The following is a 17,468-nucleotide window of genomic DNA, read 5'->3' on the forward strand; positions in this document are numbered from 1 at the left end:
CTGAAGTATAGAAGATTCCGAGGTGATAAAATAATCAACAAATACTGCAGAGATCTGAAATAAAAACAGAGAGTGCTGGAAAAACTCAGCAGGTTTGGCTGCATCCGTGGAGAGAAAAACAGAGTTAACGCTTGAGTCCAAAATAACTCTTCTTTGGAAGATTCTGAGGCAGCTTGACAGGGTAGATGCTAAGAGGATGTTTCTCCTCATGGGGGAATCTAGAACCAAGGGACAGTTTCAGAATGCAAGTTCGCCCATTTAAGATGGAGATGAACTAAAGTCAACCACGTCAAAAGGGGCAAACCTGGAGGTTTAGTGTTTGAAGTGAATAAATACTCAACGATAAATCTGTGGGAGGACATGGCAGGGAAGAGGGGGTGAAAGAACAGAATTCCTTCTGCAGGAAATTGATGCTTCTTGCTCATGTTCAAAATTGAAAATTTTATACATGGATGCAAATTCAAACTGTTCTGTACCATTTGAAGTGTCAAATTCACTTCATATCTCAACAAACTTTGCAAGGCAAGAGAGGAATGAGTGAAATGGTGTTGGAAAACTTTGAAATTAGAGCAAAAGATCACTGAAGATTTCAAAGTATAGTGAAGAGAACTACTTTGCTAACATATATAGCATTGTAATGGTTAAAAGCAGTGCCACTTTCCAAACATTAGAAATTTGACGTAATTATTTACCACTGAGTTAATATTTTAAATATGAAGTCCCATGTTGACAAAATAAGCATTGGTTTGTGGTTACCTCGAAAACAACCTTTCCTAAACCTTAAGTTGCAAGATTCACTCCAATGGGAGCACCATTAAAATATTTGTAAAAGGCAGATACTCCTGACATGCGGATTCTTAAAGCTAGTTTTCAGAACATGATCATACAAGTCCTTTAGGTGTAAAAGTAATTTTGTCTTAAGTGGACAGACACACTACAATAAATGAATCAAAATGATTCCATATCTCTTTTAAATCACATTGCATATAGCCTTGGTAAGGGGGTAAGGAAATAATGTATTTATGAAGATTGCTCAAGTGAATAGATTTAGCTCCCAAACACCCACTCTTGTCCGTTCTCATAGGAAAGCAATCATTGAATTGAGAAGTGGTTTGGGTATGGAAGTTTTATCCGTTGAGGAGAGAATAAGGCAATCTTGAGTTTTTTAAGGCGACGACTGGGACCTGTGAAACTATATGTCAACAAGGAGGTAACAAAAGCAGATGGGGAGCAGAGAAAAGTAGAAGTAGGAAGGTAAAAATTTGGTATCCATTAATACAATTAAGCTGAACTTAAATTTGCAATAGGGAAAGAGAGATTGATTTTAAGATCACATGTTGAAGTTACTGATTTCTCAGACACGTCAGGATTTTCTATTCCATTCTTCCAATTTCTCTGTGTCCGTTGCAGCTGTTTGGATGATGCAATCTGCCACATTAGCACTTCCAACAGGTCTTCCCTTCCCCCATTCTATTTCACACGCTACTGCTCCTATCCCTTCCACTCCCTCGTAGAATCACATTATGGATTCCCTTGTGCTCACCTCCCACTTCTCCAGCCTCCTTATTCAATGATCATCCTCCGTCATTCCACCACCTCCAGTATGATGTCAGCACCAAACACATTTTCCTTTCCCTTCAGCATTGACATTCAGTAGCCTGTCAATCTACTTCTCTTCCTTGCTGCCATTCTGACCTTGGTGTCCTTTCCTTGGCCTGCTGCAGTGTTCCAATGGAGCGCAACACAAACTTACTGCCCCCATTTTGTTTCATTTTCCTTCCCCCTCAATTCCTTTCCTTTCAGACGGCAGCTACTCAGGATTCCTGCCATTCACATCTCCTCTAGGCATGTATTATTTCTTTACTTATCCCATTACCATTCCCTTTGGCCACACACCATGAAATCCTATCATTAATCTCTCCTGCCCTCCAGCCTATCCCCTTTTGTTGTTCTTCCTACACTCCCCTCTTTTACTCGCTTAAGACCTATTACATTTAGACTTTTTCCAGTTTTGATCGATGGTCACAGACCTGAAACATTAAACTGGCTTCTCTCCACATGTGCTACCAGGCTTGCTGAGTAATCCCAGCACTTTTTGCTTTTATTTCAAAATTTTATTGGATCTGCATAAGAAATTTGCCTTTATGCAAAATTGGTAAGCTATTTTCATTGATTTTGGAAATATTGAAGGCGTTTACTTGTCATCTATTTATAAATCTGATTGTTGTATTTTCAAAAACAAACAATGTTGTATCTGTATCTAAGGGCTTTGGACCTAAAACAATCACCCTGCCTTCTGCTTCCCAATGATGTTGCCTGATCTGTTGAATGTTTTCAGTATTTTGTGCTCACATTTCACAATTTCAGCAACTGCAGGACTGTGCAATTTATATCTTTACTGATTTTGTTTTGATTAAGTAGTCTCCTTTCTCCCCACCAGTCTGCAACCCTCAAAAAAACATTTCCACACCTGCCAGAGGAGCTCACTGAGCACAGTGGAAGAGAATTGTGGATTCTCCCAGCAACAGAAGCGAAGTAGTTTGATGGTTTCTTCAGAATTGCTGCAGTCTTCAATAATCTTTTTCACATAACTAGTTCGTACAAACAGAATGTCTGCCACACTCTGCTGGATGGTCATTATAGGTTGGGACAAATTAGGATCACCATAGGGATTTGATAAGGGTGGATTTCCTAAAAAGAAACAAAATTGTTTATTACAAATTTTTAAAGACAGAAAAAAATCAAAAATAGTTTCATTTCTATAACATAATTTAGTAAGCATTCAAATTTGACAATTACTCCCTCCCGGACGCAGTTTATCTCCCCCCCACAACTGTACCCAAGTACGCTCACTTTCCTTCAAAACAAAGGGTTGGAAGGACTGCAGGTAGACAACTACACAATGCTAACAGTGCTCTGTGCCCAGCTAAAATAAGAAATGGGTTTCTGCAAGACCGGTTGTCACTGCAACATGTTTGGGATTTAATCTCTTCTTCCATCTTTTCATTATCAGTAACATCTATCAAGCACCAAAAAAACTCCAATCCAACATCAGCAAGTTATCAGTTTTTGCTATCGATTTTCATTTCATATATAACGTTTACATACTCTGCAAGACAAACTGAAACTACTTGAATTTACATGAACCTTCTCTTGGAAGATACCACCTTTCATCCCACCAGTACACAATTTCTACTACTGTACGGTGGGTTCCTAAACTGTGATTCCAAATCCCACTTGTTCTGTCACTCATAGCTTGTATGCGATGCATACATCTCAAATTTAGTAACGTAGTACACAGCAAATATGATCCAAATCTGGACAATGTAACAAGCTAAACATACACCAGCTTCAAATGTGCACATCACAGAACGTTTTGTGCAAATTTCAAAATTAAACATTCTTCCCTTTCCCTCATGAACATCAAGGTTCTAAAGAGCTACCTTTCTTACCATTAATTGAGGACTGCATGCGTGATGATACATCACAGCAACGAACTAACTGTGACACCACAGCGTAGAGTTTGCCCAGTTCAGCATACTGGTATTTGATAGGTGGTCCTGGGCCTTCATCCAAAGCTACAAGCATAAATGTTGCAGGCACATTCAGTTTTAGTAACTGCGTCTTCTCAGCCACACCTAGTGAAAAGAAATTGTAGAAAGAATTACAAATTGAAAACAACTATCTGTTGTCATCATAAAAGCATTACAATTACTGCGGGAAAACGGTAAACGAAAATAACCAAATTTACTGAATGACTAAATAAACCACTGGAGATTCTACTTGTAGCTGTTAATGAATCAGAACCAATGCAAATTACACATGAATTAATAGGCAAATGACACTTTAAATAAAAAAGTAAATTTCACTTCAAAGATGCGTCTTATGCAAGCACAGGCATTTGCATCACTCCCTGCATAAATGTGGTGCAACATAGCTACACAGTTACTAACATGCCATTCTTTATTAATGCAGCATAGCTCAAGAGTCTTATCTGACAACAGCTTTCACCATTGAGTTTTATGGGTACGATTATCAATAGCAAAATATACTTCTATGAATCCTCTGCCACGGGTTATGACAATCCTGATGATGTAGCTTTCTGGAGTTCCTTATCAACTGATCAACCAATAACAGCCAGGTTCACAGTTTGTCAAATTCTAGAAAAACACTCCAGCTCTTGAGCATCTCCAAGCTATCCATATAACTTTCTAGGTTTTAATATCATTTCAGCCAGCTTGTACAGTGCTTCCAGGAGCCAGTCTCCTTTTCTGCCAAAAAAATTGAGCTCTTCCTGACAGTGAGTGTTTCTTTTCCTTGAGAATTCCATGTTCCTTTCTATTTTTGTCTGCTTTCTCTTTGTGTCGGCATCAGTGCGCTGATCGCCTTCACCCTCCAGTTCTTCTGCTTGTAGCTCTCCAGTGTCTGCCAACTTCCTTCTGAACTTCCTGTTGGTACTGTATCCAGGTGAAAGGTCTCCAGGTCACATGGACCAGTAATTCTTATTATCCAAGAAAATTTCAATTGATCCCTTCACAACTGATTCAAGGTCTTACGAGTCCATTTCAATTATTCTTAAAAACAATTACAGATCCCACAAACCTTTTAAAGAAATGGCAAGCTTTCCTTACTGCACTGCTTCTGGGTCAAAGGTCATCACAAAAGTATTTTACAAGTAACCCGGTAAAAGTACATTTTTAACAGGGTGACTGATGTACTGGAATTTGCCTTCCTGTCCTATGTGATCTGCGTGGGCTTTTCGGGGTGCCATTTGTCCCCGATTTCTCTGGGCAGTGACTGAGGAGACTGCTAAGTCTTCTCCTGGCGCTGCCTGAGCATCTTTGGTATCCACACACGCACACTGTGCTACTACGCATGCACAATCCAGGTCCCACACCGGCAGCCATAAGGGAGCAGGAGCATTGGCCGGCACTCAATGTCTGCAAGCAGTGCAGAGCTTCGAGGAAACAATGCTTGGAGCATTGATGGGTCGAAGAGGTAGATAGTAAGTAAAGAACTTCATATGTACTAAGTTATGATGGGCATAGCCTTTTATCTGAGCAACTCATTTGGGCCTCCTCAACCCCATTGATGGTGCGCACCTTATTCCCTTGAAGCTCCCAGCCCTGGGTCTCTCGTCACGACCACCTCACCCTCTTTCCTCTGCTCTTGTCAGCATCTGCTACACCCCCAAAGGTGTCCCTTTTTTCCCTGTCGGGAGTTGGTCAACTTGATTTTTTTTTTAAAAAAGGTTTCCTATTCACTAGTTTGATTTAAAATTGGGTAGGAATTCAATTACATGAAGACAGATTAAAGTTGTTTTGGAAACTTCTGGAACTGAACAATGATTGAGATAGTTCAGTGATAAATCAAGTCCACTAGATTTTTAAACAATGAATAAAGCTACAATCTTAGCTGAACATTTTACATCTTGAAGTGCTCTTGAAACTACACAACTGTTTCAGAATTTGACACACTGCCAGATGGGGCATCCAAAACCGAACAACTAAATCTCAAAATCTCTGTGTTCGTCTATTTGTCCGCCCTTTACTTTCACCATTTAGAAGCTAGATCCATTTGCCTTTCTGCATCAAATGTGTAGTATTTTACATCTGGAAAAACTGCACCAGTCTTTGTTCCACCCAATCACTTAATCGATGCCCCTAATTTCTGCTCTTGAGTTTTCAAAGTTTCCTTTGTTAAAATCATCTGCAATGTTTATTTTTATCCCCATTTCCAGGATATTTATATTTAGATCAATGATAATGGATTCTCCCAATGCTTCCATGGATGAGTGTTCGCAAAAAAAAAGATTTACAGTCTAGCTCCATGTCCTCGTGTGACATTAGACCACCTAACTTGCATAACTGATTGCAAATATTGCATATGAAGTCAGTGCTGGAGGTACTGGTTTTGCACCATGCTTGCTTGTTCTGAAGGCATCTGACTGTTCTACTCAATTGTTGAAACCATTTTACTACAGACACTTCTTCATGTGGGTCTGTCCAAGGTTGTTTATTCTAATGTATTGGGATCGAGCTTGCAAGCTCTGAGGTTGGCTTCAGGTGTCTTTAAATCGAAGTTTCGGACATCTGGTAGTGCAGGTTCCTGTGCTCAGCTGGCTGAAGAGTACTGCCATCTGTATACGGGAATCCTCAAAGTGAATCACATGACTGACCCAGCGAAGCTGAGCTCTGACTCTCATGCTCTTGGTGCCAGGTATGTAGCACTTGGCAAGAACCTCAGTATTGGGAATTTTGTCCTGCCACCTGATGTTGAAAATAGATGTCACAAAGCAAAGATGGAACACTTCTAATTTGTGAGATGCCGGTAACTTGTCAGAGTCTCAAAGAAGTGATGCAAGAAGCACTGCCTGGTAAACTTTGATCTTTGTTCCAAGACAAACTTAATGCTCTTTCCAAAGTTTGAGAGTGAACCTGTCAAACACTGAGCTTGCTTTTGCCAGGTGATGGTTGATTTTGTCATCCAGCGTAGAGTTATTTGAATAGCTATTCCCAAGATGTCAAAACTTGTGTACTGAATGGAAGGCTGTGTTGCTGATAGTGGCCGTAGGGTCTTGGGCGTATGTGGCTGGGGCGGGTTGATGCAAGATTTTTCACAGAATTTTTACAGCGTAGAAGGCAGCAGTTTGGCCAATCGTGTTTGCAGTGGCTCTCTGAATGAGCAATTTAATTAATGCCATTTCCCCGCCTTCTCCCCATAACCCTGCACATTGTTCCTTTTCAAATAACAGTCTAATTCGCTTTTGAATGCCTTAGCTGAACCTGCCTCCACCACCCTCAGGCAGTGCATTCTAGACCTTAGCCATCTGCTGCATAAAAAGTATTTTCCACATTGCTTTTGTTTATTTTGCAAATCACCTTAAATCTGCGCCTTCTTGCTATCAATCCTTTCACAAGTGGGAACAGTTTCTCCTTATCCACTCTGCCCAGGCCCCCTCATGATTTTGTATACATCTACCAAATCCCCTTTCAGCCTTCTTTTCTCCAAGGAAAACAGTTCCAACTTCTCTAATCTATCTTCATAACTGAAATTTCTCCTCTCTGGAACCATTCTTGTGAAGCTTTTATGCACTTTCTCCAAAGCCTTCAGATCTTTTCTAAAGTATGGTGCCCAGAACTGGACACAAAGTCTTCTTCAGGCTTACTGTCATGCCAAAGTGTTTGGACGCAAGGGCAAAACAATCAACAGGCACTCTGGAGTATAAGCTGAGAGTGCAGTCGTCCACGAACAAGAGTTCATTCAGCAGCTGTTCAGTAACCTTTGTGTAAGCCTTGAGCCTTTGCAAGTTGAACAGGTTTGCTGCCTGTCCCGAATTGAACGTGTACTCCTGTGTCAAGGTCTTTTGAGTGCGCACTGGAGCATGGCAGAGAAGTATATGGCAAACAGAGCTGGAGTCAATACACAGCCTTGCTTGGTGCCGTTGGTGACAGCAAAGGCATCTGTTGACTTAGCACATCGCATCAGGCTGGCCATCATGAAACAAGCAAATGATGCTTATCTTTCAAGGTCAGCCATATTTGTACCTTCCACAGGCCTTCCCGGTTTACTGTGTCAAAAGCCTTGGTCAGGTCAACGAACACCATATAGAGGTCCTTATTCTCCAGGACATGTCTTGAATTTGACATGTTGCAAAGATCATGTCTACAGTTTCCCCATCCTAAACGGCAGCCACACTGTGAATCTGGGTACACAGAGTCCATGAGGTAAGTGACAATCGAATTAAGAATAAACCCTTGCAAGAATTTTTCCTGCTGTTGAAAGAAGTGATATTCCATGATGACTGTCACAGAGGGACTTGCTCCCTTTCAGTTTGTAAAGGAGTTATGGAGATATCCTTGTAATCTTGGGACACAACGCCCTGGTTTCACATTAGGCAGAAGAGACTATGGGTTTCCTAGTCATGACAGTCCCTCCGTACCTGCATACTTGAGGTGGGATGCCATCAGTTCCCGACAATTTTCCCACAGAAAGTTGTTTTATGGCTTTTATGACTTGCACTTCAGAACAATCGATAGCAAGCTCTTCCAGAATGCAGTGCTGTGGAAGTGGCTCAATGGTATCATTGCACACCATGGGTAGTTGGTTTAGGGGATTGAAGTGCTCCGTCCAACGAGAGAGAATCATGAATCTCACAAGCTGATTGTCATCTACTGAGAGGATGGGTGTTAAAACATTGGTTTTTGGGCCACAAACTAATAGGAGACTTGTGTAGAACCTATAGGTTATTTTTTAATCAGCAGCAGCTTGAAGCTCTCAGCCTCGTTTTCCTACCATCTCTCTTATTTTGACCTGCAGCATGCGTTTTGCGCTATGGTACCAGTGTTTCTTGCTGGTGATTTCTTGCCAGATAAGTTAGATCTGTCTCTAGAAGCTTGCCTATGCCTTGCTTGTTGTCAAATCAGTCTTGGTGCTTCCACTTAGCAAATCATAGGGCCTCAAATGCTGTGCTGCAAGTAACATGCTTTAAATTTTCCTAGAATCTTCAGTGGGAATATTGTCCTTTGGGATATCAGCAATTTCTATGGCTAGTTTGTGTTCCACTTCTTCTCTTGGTCATGTCTTTAAGAACAGTTAAATCAAGCTTCCTTTGTGATTTGACTCCATACCGAAGCACCTTAGATTTTACTTTCAAAGCCTCAATATCCCTGACAAGTTGCTAGTCAGACCAGCATTCTGAGCCTCAAAGGGAGCAGGAAAGGCACACATCCTTGAGATCTGTCATACAATAACATGTGCCAGTGTTTAGATCATGGTGTTTTCGGTTTGTCTGCTTGTTGGAAGAGTCTGTGATGGTTAGATCAAACTCGCTGCACTTAGAGAGGAGCTGGCTTTTGGAGTCGCTCTGCCAATACCGTGGTGTTCCAGTATTGTATTAATTACATGGTCTTGGGTATGCAGGATGTAATTTTGAAGTTTGCAGGTGACACAAAAACTTCAAAATGTAGCAGCGATGAGAAGGATAGTAGGCGGCTTCAGGAGGACGCAGCCAGACTGGTGAATTATGCAGACACAAGGCAGATGAAATTTAACAGAGAAGCATGAAGTGATTTATTTTGGTAGGATTAATGAGGTGAAGTAATATAAATTAAACAGTACAATTTCAAAAGGTGCGGCGGAACAGAACCTGGAGGTGCATATGCGCAGACTTTGAAGACATGAGCTGGTATGCCAAGTTGAGAAGGCTGTTAAAAAATGAGCATATGGAATTTTTTTTATTTATTCATGGGATATAGGTCAGCATTTATTGCCCATCCCTAATTGTCCTTGAGAAGGTGATGGTGAGCTGCCTTCTTGAACTGCTGCAGTTCATGTTTTTTTATTCATTTACGGGGTGTGGGTGTCGCTGGCTAGGCCAACATTTATTGTCCATCCCTAATTGCCCTTGAGCAGGGGGTGGTGAGCTGCCTCATTAAACCGCTGCAGTCTGCATGGTGTGGGTATACCCACAGTGCTGTTAGGGAGCGAGTTTCAGGATTTTGATCCTGCAACAGTGAAGGAACGGCGATATGTTTCCACGTCAGGATGGTGACTAGCTTGAAGGGGAACTTCCAGATGGTGATGTTCCCATCTATCTGCTGCCCCTGCCCTTCTAGATGGTAATAGTCGTGGGCTTGGAAGGTGCTGTCTAAGGAGCCTTGGTAAATTCCTGCAGTGCATCTTGTAGATGGTACACACTGCTGCTACTGTGCATCGGGGGTGGAAGGAGTGAATGTTTGTGGATGTGGTGCCAATCAAGTGGGCTGCTTTGTCCTGGACAGTGTCAAGCTTCTTGAGTATTGTGAGGGCTGCACTCATCCAGGCAAGTGGGGAATGTTCCATCACACTCCTGACTTGTGCCTTGCAGATGGTGGACAGGCTTTGGGGAGTCAGGTGGTGAGTTATTCGTCACATGATTCCTAGCCTCTGGCCTGCTCTTGTAGCCACAGTATTTATATGGCTAGTCCAGTTCAGCTTCTGGTCAATGGAAACCCCCCCCGAATGTTGATAGTGGGCGATTCAGTGATGTTAATGCCATTGAACGTCAATGGGGAAAATGGTTAGATTCTTTCTTTCTTGGTGCAGATGGTCATTGCCTGACACCTGGGTGGCACGGATGTTACTTGCTGCTGGTCAGCCCAAGCCTGGATATTGTCCAGGTCTTGCTACATTTGGACACGGGCTGCTTCAGCATCTGAGGAGTCGTGAATGGTGCTGAACATTGTGCAATCATCAGCGAACATCCCCACTTCTGACCTTAGGAAGGAAGGTCATTGATGAAGCAGCTGAAGATGGTTGGGCAGAGCATACTACCCTGAGGAACTCCTGCAGTGATGTCCTGGAGCTGAAATGATTGACCTCCAAAAAGCACAACCACCTTCCTTTGTGCTAGGTATGACTCCAACCAGTGGAAAGTTTTCCCCGGTTCCCACTGACTCCAGTTTTGCTAGGGCTCCTTGATGCCACACTTGATCAAATGCTGCCTTGATGTCAGGAGTTCAGCTCTTTTGTCCATGTTTGAACCAAAGCTGTAATGAGGTCAGGTGCTGAGAGGCCTGGGCGGAACCCAAACTGGGCGCCAGTGAGGTTATTGGTAAGCAAGTGCCGTTTGACAGCACTGTTGATGACCCCTTCCATTACTTTACTGATCATCGAGAGTAGACTGATGGGATGGTAATTGACTGGGTTGGATTTCTCCCTGCATTGAGTCCAGGACATACCTGGGCAATTTTCCACTTGGCCTGGTAGATGTCAGTGTTGTAGCTGTGCTGGAACAGTTTGGATAGAGGGGTGGCAGGTTCTGGAGCACAAGTCTTCAGTACTATTGTTGAAATATTGTCAGGGCCCATAGCCTTGGCAGATTCCAGTGCCTTCAGCAATTTCTTGATATCACATGGAGTGAATCAAATTGGCTGAAGACTGGCATCTCTGATGCTGGGAACCTCCGGAGGATGCCGAGATGGGTCATCCACTCGGCATTTCTGACTGAAGGCTGCAGCAAATGCTTCAGCCGTATCTTTTGCACTGATGTGCTGGGCTCCCCCATCATTGAGGATGGGGACATTTGTGGAGCCTCCTCCTCCAGTGAGTTGGTTAATTGTCCACCACCATTCACAACTGGATGTGGTAAGACTGCAGAGCTTCGATCTCATCCGTTGATTGTGGGATCACTTAGCTCTGTCTATCACTTGCTGCTTATGCTGTTTGGCACGCAAGTAGTCCCATGTTCCAAGGGACTACTTCACCAAGTTGACACCTCATTTTTAGGTAAACCTGGTGCTGCTCCTGGCATGCCCTTCTGCACTTTTCATTGAACCAAGGTTGATCCCCTGGCTTGATGATAATGGTAGAGTGGGGGGGATATGCCAGGCCATGAGGTTACAAATTGTGGTCGAGTACAATTCTGCTGCTGCTGATGGCCCACAGCACCTCATGGATGCCCAGTCTTCAGTTGCTAGATGTGTTTGAAATCCCATTTAGCACGATGGTAGTGCACAATGGAGGGTATCCTCAATGTTAAGATGGGACTTCGTCTCCATAACATCTGTGCGGTGGTCGCTCCTACCAATACTGTCATGGACAGATGCATCTGCGACAGGTAGGTTGGTGAGGATGAAGTCAAGTGTATTTTTCCCTTTTGTTGGTTCCCTTACCATCTGCCATAGACTCAGTCTAGCAGCTGTGTCATTTAGGACTCGGTCAGTAGTGGTGCTCCCGAGCCACTCGCGGTGATAGACATTGAAGTCCCCCACCCAGAGTACATTCTGCACCCTTGCCACCCTCAGTGCATCCTCCAAGCGGTGTTCAACATGGGGAGCACTGATTCATCAGTAGAGGGAGGGCGGTACGTGGTAATCAGCAGGAGGTTTCCTTGCCATGTTTGACCTGATGCCATGAGACTTCATGGGATCCAGAGCTGATGTTGAGGGCTCCCAGGGGAACTCCCTCCTGACCGTATACCAGTGTCACCACCTCTGCTGGGTCTGTCCTGCCGGTGGGACAGGTCATACCCACGGATGGTGATGGTGGTGTCTGGGCCATTATCTGTAAAATATGATTCCGTGAGGATGATTATATCAGGCTGTTGCTTGACTAGTCTGTGAGACAGCTCTCCAATTTTGGCACTAGCCCCCAGCCGTTAGTAAGGAGAACTTTGCAGGGTCAACAGGGCTGAGTTTGCCGTTGTAATTTCCGATGCCTAGGTCGATGCTGGGTGGTCAGGCCGGTTTCATTCCTTTTTTGAGACTTTGTAGTGGTTTGTTACAACTAAGTGTAGGCCATTTCCGAGTCAACCACTTACTGCGGATCTGGAGCCACATGTAGGCCAGGTAAGGACAGCAGATTTCCTTCTCTAAAGGGTATTAGTGAACCAGATGGGTTTTTTTTGACAATAAACAATGGTTTCGTGGTCATGGTCATCATTAGACTTTTAATTCCAGATTTTTATTGAATTCAAATTCAAATCCGGGTCCCCAGAGCCATACCCTGGGTCTCTGGATTACTAGTCCAGCAATAATACCACTACACCATCACCTCCCCAGTGACAGGAGGGTCAATAACCAAAGGACACAAATTTAAGGTAATTAGTTAAAGGTTACGAGGCAATGTGAGGCAAAGTTTTTTTTTAATATACACAGTGAGCTATGACCTGGAAGAGACAATGAATTTTTCAGATTTATCCTTGAACTCAGTTGAGTGTTCTGGTCCTATTTTGTCATATTGCGTATAGCTGCTATAAAAAAGTGTGGAAATTTTGTGTATGTTTCATCAACTTTAAAAATATCCCATCATAGGTCATTGGTCTCAGTACACTACAGTAAACTGTTGAGAGATGTAAGCATTTGGGGAGTCGAGCATTTTACCATTTCTTGTAGCGCAAAGGGTTAATTTTAAATATGATATTTAAATATTAAATAGAACAGTCTACATTAGTAATAAGATCACATGACAACAGTGCATGATGAGATACAGTTCTATTTGAGGCCTCATGTTAAGACTTATCCTGTATATAGTTAGAAGAATGTTTAATAAAAGGTGAAGTTCACATCCGTGCCTCCAGCAGTCTCTATAAATCTTGACCAAGGACAACCGAAGCTAAGACTCACAAAGGTTTCTAAATGCCAATATCAAAATTGTGCATGCACAGGTGAGAACTTTTCCACATCTCACATTAGTTATCGAGTCATTTCTCAGGATAAGAAAATTAGATTGCAAGTCAAACAGTTTTGTACAGATATCTACCGAAGAATGAGTAGCCTAAACATATTTCACATTGGACTATTCTAGTCAATATTTCATTGATCAAAAGGCCAGTATATTAGCTTACTGTACCAACAGTTTTATGAACATACTTTTAAAAACTGCAATGTGTAATTGCATTTTATCCTTGCATTTAACTCATTCTTAAATTCTTCACATATTCATTAATTCTAACATAAAATGTAAACTCATGAACAGCTCAACAAAACCAAAATTCTCCACTTAAATTCTGCTAATATTACAGTGCACATTAGCTTAGAATAATTACAACAGTTTCATTGAGGAGTTCCAGTCAGTTTGCAGTGCACCTTTGTCAAAAGTGAGTGTCATGGTGGATACAGATGATCAGGATGCTCAAAACCCTTTGTAGATAATATTAGACAGATTTCAGGTTGACTGTGACGTCATTAACAAGAATCTGTATTTATATAGCACCTTTAATGCTGTAAAGATGCATGTCACAGCAGTGATTAACAAATTTGACAGATGATCAAAAGCTTGGTCAAAGAGATAGGTTTTAAGGGCCATCTCACAGGAAGTGAGGTAGCATTGTTTCGGAAATGAATCTAAAGTATACAGGATATGGCGCTGAAGGTGCAGGTGGCAATAGTACAGCGATGAAAATTGGGCATGCACATGAGGCCAGAATTGGAGGAAGGTTGTCGGGCTGCAGGTGATGAAATATAGGGAGGGGTAAAACTATGGGGGAAATTTGAAAACAAGGTTTTAAAAGTAGAGGTGCTCCCTGGCTGAGAGCCAATGTAAGCAAGCAAGCTCAGGGGTGATGGATAAATGAGACTTGGGTTGAGGGCAGAGTCTTGGATGAGCTCAAGTTTATGGAGGCTGAGAAGAGGTAAGTCAGATAAGAGAGCATTAGAACAGTAGAGTCTAGAGGTAACAAAGGCACTAATGAAGATTTTGGTAGATGAGCTGAAGCAGGAGTGAAGAGGGAATGTTACAAAGGCAGAAGTAAGCTGTTATGTTGATGGAGCGGATATAGGTGTCAGAAGCTCAGGTGGTGGTCAAAGAGGGGGATAGAATTCTAACTTCCGCCTCCTCAATATTTGATTGGAAGCAATTTCTGTTTGGACAAAGAGTGTGATAAATCAGAGGCATTGGAAAGGTCGAGGGGTAGTGGGAAGATGGAGCTGTGTGTTATTATAGTATATGTGGAACCTGACATCTTTTTGGAACAGTAGATCCTTAGGGGACTCCAGAGGTAATGGTGCAACAATAGGAAGCTATTTCAAGTGATTGTCAGGATATGACTGGATAGATAGGAATGGGACCAGGTGAGGGCAATGGAGCAGAGGTGCTGGAGGAAGATGGTATGGTAAATTGTGTCAAAGGCTGTGGACAGGTCAAGGAGGATAAGGCATGGTCACAGTTGCATAAGATGTGGTTTGTAACTTTCATGAGGGCTGTTTCAGTGTTGTGGTAGGGGAAAAAACCTGGGTTGGAGGGACTCAAACAGGAAAGTGTGGGAATGATGGGCAAGGGTTTTGGAGGTGACACGACGTTCGAGGACTTAAGAAAGCAAGATTGGAGGCTAGTTTGCAATGGCATAGGTGAGATTTTCTCAGCAGGAAGGGGCATGGAGGCAGATTTTTTGCAGATGGCGACAGTACCGAAGGCAAGGAACTGTTAAGAGTCACAGCTAACATGGAATCTACAAAGGGAAGTTGGGCTGTCAGCAGTTAGGTGGAAATAGGGTCAAGGGAGGAGGTGGGTTTTATAGACAAGATGATCAACAGAAGGTGCATCAATGATGGTTCCCAATCATCCTTAAAGTAATAAATTAAATTGGTGACTCAATTCATCCCTTGCATCCAAGGATTGTACTTGACATCCCACAGAGTTTTTCTTGGTATCATTACATTTGTGCCAGGATCCTCAGTTCTTCTGTCTTTGCTTTTAACTCAAGTCAAATGAGTGGTTTTCAAAAGGTAAGTGCCCCAATTACATATGCATGAATTATGGATAGGGAGAAAAAGGGGGAAGGGGAAGAGAGAAAGCAAACTCCCATGCACTCTAGCAATAAGGCAGCATTATCAAAATGTTCTATAATACTAAGATAGGCAGAATAAAAAGAATGCCTAGTTTTAGTGATGTCTTCCAAGTTAAAAAAATAGAGAAGGAATCCTTTGTATCAGTATAGGTGAAGGCTCTGTAGCTGAATTTGCAATGGATGACAGGCTGAAATGAGCTTTCAAGGAACTGGGCGAGGGACCAAAGCCAGAAACAACTGTAATTACTTCAGAATAGGCAAGTCAGTACAATAAGCTGCATGCATTTATTATTCCAATGCCCTATTGTTGCCACTTTGCACTGTTCATTTTTAAAAATTAATGTAATGAAATATCTAAAACTGACGGAAGAAACTCATGTATAGCAGGGGTGGACATTTCAAAAGCCAGCTCATCAACTGGAAGAACAGAGGTGAACTGTCTTACTTGGTCCTAGATCTGTAACGAATTAAATCTCTACAAGGACCTGTCAGGCTCATGTTCCTTATTGGTCATCCAACACGCCCATCCTCTTGGTGCAACTCTTTAAAATACTGCATTAGACCACTGGATGAAAAATCAATCTAGTCACATTTTGTAAATTTTAAGAGCACATAAGTCTGCACCAATTACAGAAATACATGTCATTTATGACATTCAATATTATAAGAATTACCAAGCTGTCTGCTCTATTGTAGAGGCATGTGCTCCAATAGAAATTTGATAAGGAAAGTAAAAGAGACAAGGAAGAAAGCTGATGAGCCCATCATGAACATTAACCCTGGCCAAAAGAGAAGAGATAATCATAATGACAAAAGTTGAGAGCGCTGCTTCAAACCATAATCTGCGAAATAATAGTTGAGAGTGTGAAATATTCAAAACCATGTTATCTTCAGGCCACTGATTCTCAGTAAGTAAAACTGAGGCTAAGAGTTTTACAGCTGTTTCCATCATTTTTCTGAAATAAAGTTACTTTTGGAATAAGACAGGTAGATTTTATGGTAACAAAGGACTGAATGATTGCAGCTTACAGCAAACTTTCAAAATGTTTTCTCTGTGCAACTTTGTGTATCTGAATAAAAATCTAATGTTCTGTATTCTAAATGAAAAATTATCCAAGTTGTTGCTTTAAGAATTACACTGTTAAAATGAAATCTAGTTATGAAATGAAGCCTTTAATTATGTCCTTACCCAGATTGGCGTACATAACGAAGAGGTTGAAGTACTGTGTCAAGTGCCGCCCATGCTCAGATACTTCTCGTCGCAGTAGGTTTAAAACAGCTCTGAGAAGGTGGTCACTTAGACTTAAATTATCAAAAGCCTGTTAAGCACAAATAGTTAGCAAAAAACAACCATTAGTCCAATTCACAATAATACACAAATATGGATTGAGTAGACACTTTTTAAATATCGTTATTGATTTTTCTAAAGGCATCAAACTCTTTGCTGCAAAATGATTCACCTTGGCTGAATTGTCATTATTGATGTGTGAGCTTCAACAATTGATTTAGCTAAATCATGCACTAAAAATGTTGGATTATCTATCTCCAATATGAACATTCTGAAGTTCAATCTGCACATGATTTATTTAACAACCTATGGGAAAACTAACTGCTGTATTGTCCCTTAAAAAGCACCTTGCTTGGAAGAACTGTGAACCATGAGAAGGATAGTGATAGACTGCAAGAGGACACAAACGGTCTGGTGGAATGAGCAGTCACGAGGCAGATGAAAAATGCAGTAAATCATGCTGTACAAGTTGACCTTTGAAGCCTTGAAAAACCCTTCCAAAAACAGATATTGACTTACATGCTGAGAATAAAATATGAACCACCAGTGTTGGTGTAGGTGGTCGCCATTTTTGAGGTGTGAAAAAAATAACACCCATAATTCAAACTTAATCATAAGCCATGTTGTACTGAATAAATGAATTCAACAAGGATATCATTAACCACACTCAAAACGTGTTTAAAACTAAATTAATTGTCCTTGGCATCCGACACACAGAATTCATCAAGTCACTTTGGCTACGGCATCGTGAGGGTCCCACTTTGGATTCAATTTCATTTTCAGAATCATCCCTCCACAACAAATCATCTGTCTTTTCAACCAGTGAATTGGATATTCCACCTTTATTTAATGACAGTTTGTGCATTAATAGCATCCCATGATTTGATGATAAAACCACACAAAACATCAAGC

The 17,468-nt window shown here is 41.8% G+C and overlaps 1 protein-coding gene across 2 annotated transcripts in view; it reads right to left on the reverse strand.

Moving 5' to 3' along the window:
• Window positions 1–17,468, reverse strand: part of usp9 (ubiquitin specific peptidase 9) — a 290,030-nt gene that overhangs the window by 26,702 nt on the left and 245,860 nt on the right. The window contains exons 38-40 of one of the 2 annotated variants that reach the window (XM_078559739.1): window positions 16,458–16,587; window positions 3,453–3,638; window positions 2,471–2,691 (exon numbers count right to left, since the gene is read on the reverse strand). In XM_078559739.1, the coding sequence (XP_078415865.1) occupies window positions 2,471–2,691; window positions 3,453–3,638; window positions 16,458–16,587 (537 nt within the window). Of the gene's footprint in view, window positions 1–2,470; window positions 2,692–3,452; window positions 3,639–16,457; window positions 16,588–17,468 lie in introns of those variants that run through there. The other variant, XR_013579171.1, reaches the window with a different exon arrangement.

This window comes from Cetorhinus maximus, chromosome 16 (assembly GCF_964194155.1).
Source record: "Cetorhinus maximus chromosome 16, sCetMax3.hap1.1, whole genome shotgun sequence".
Taxonomy (NCBI): Eukaryota; Metazoa; Chordata; class Chondrichthyes; order Lamniformes; family Cetorhinidae; genus Cetorhinus; species Cetorhinus maximus.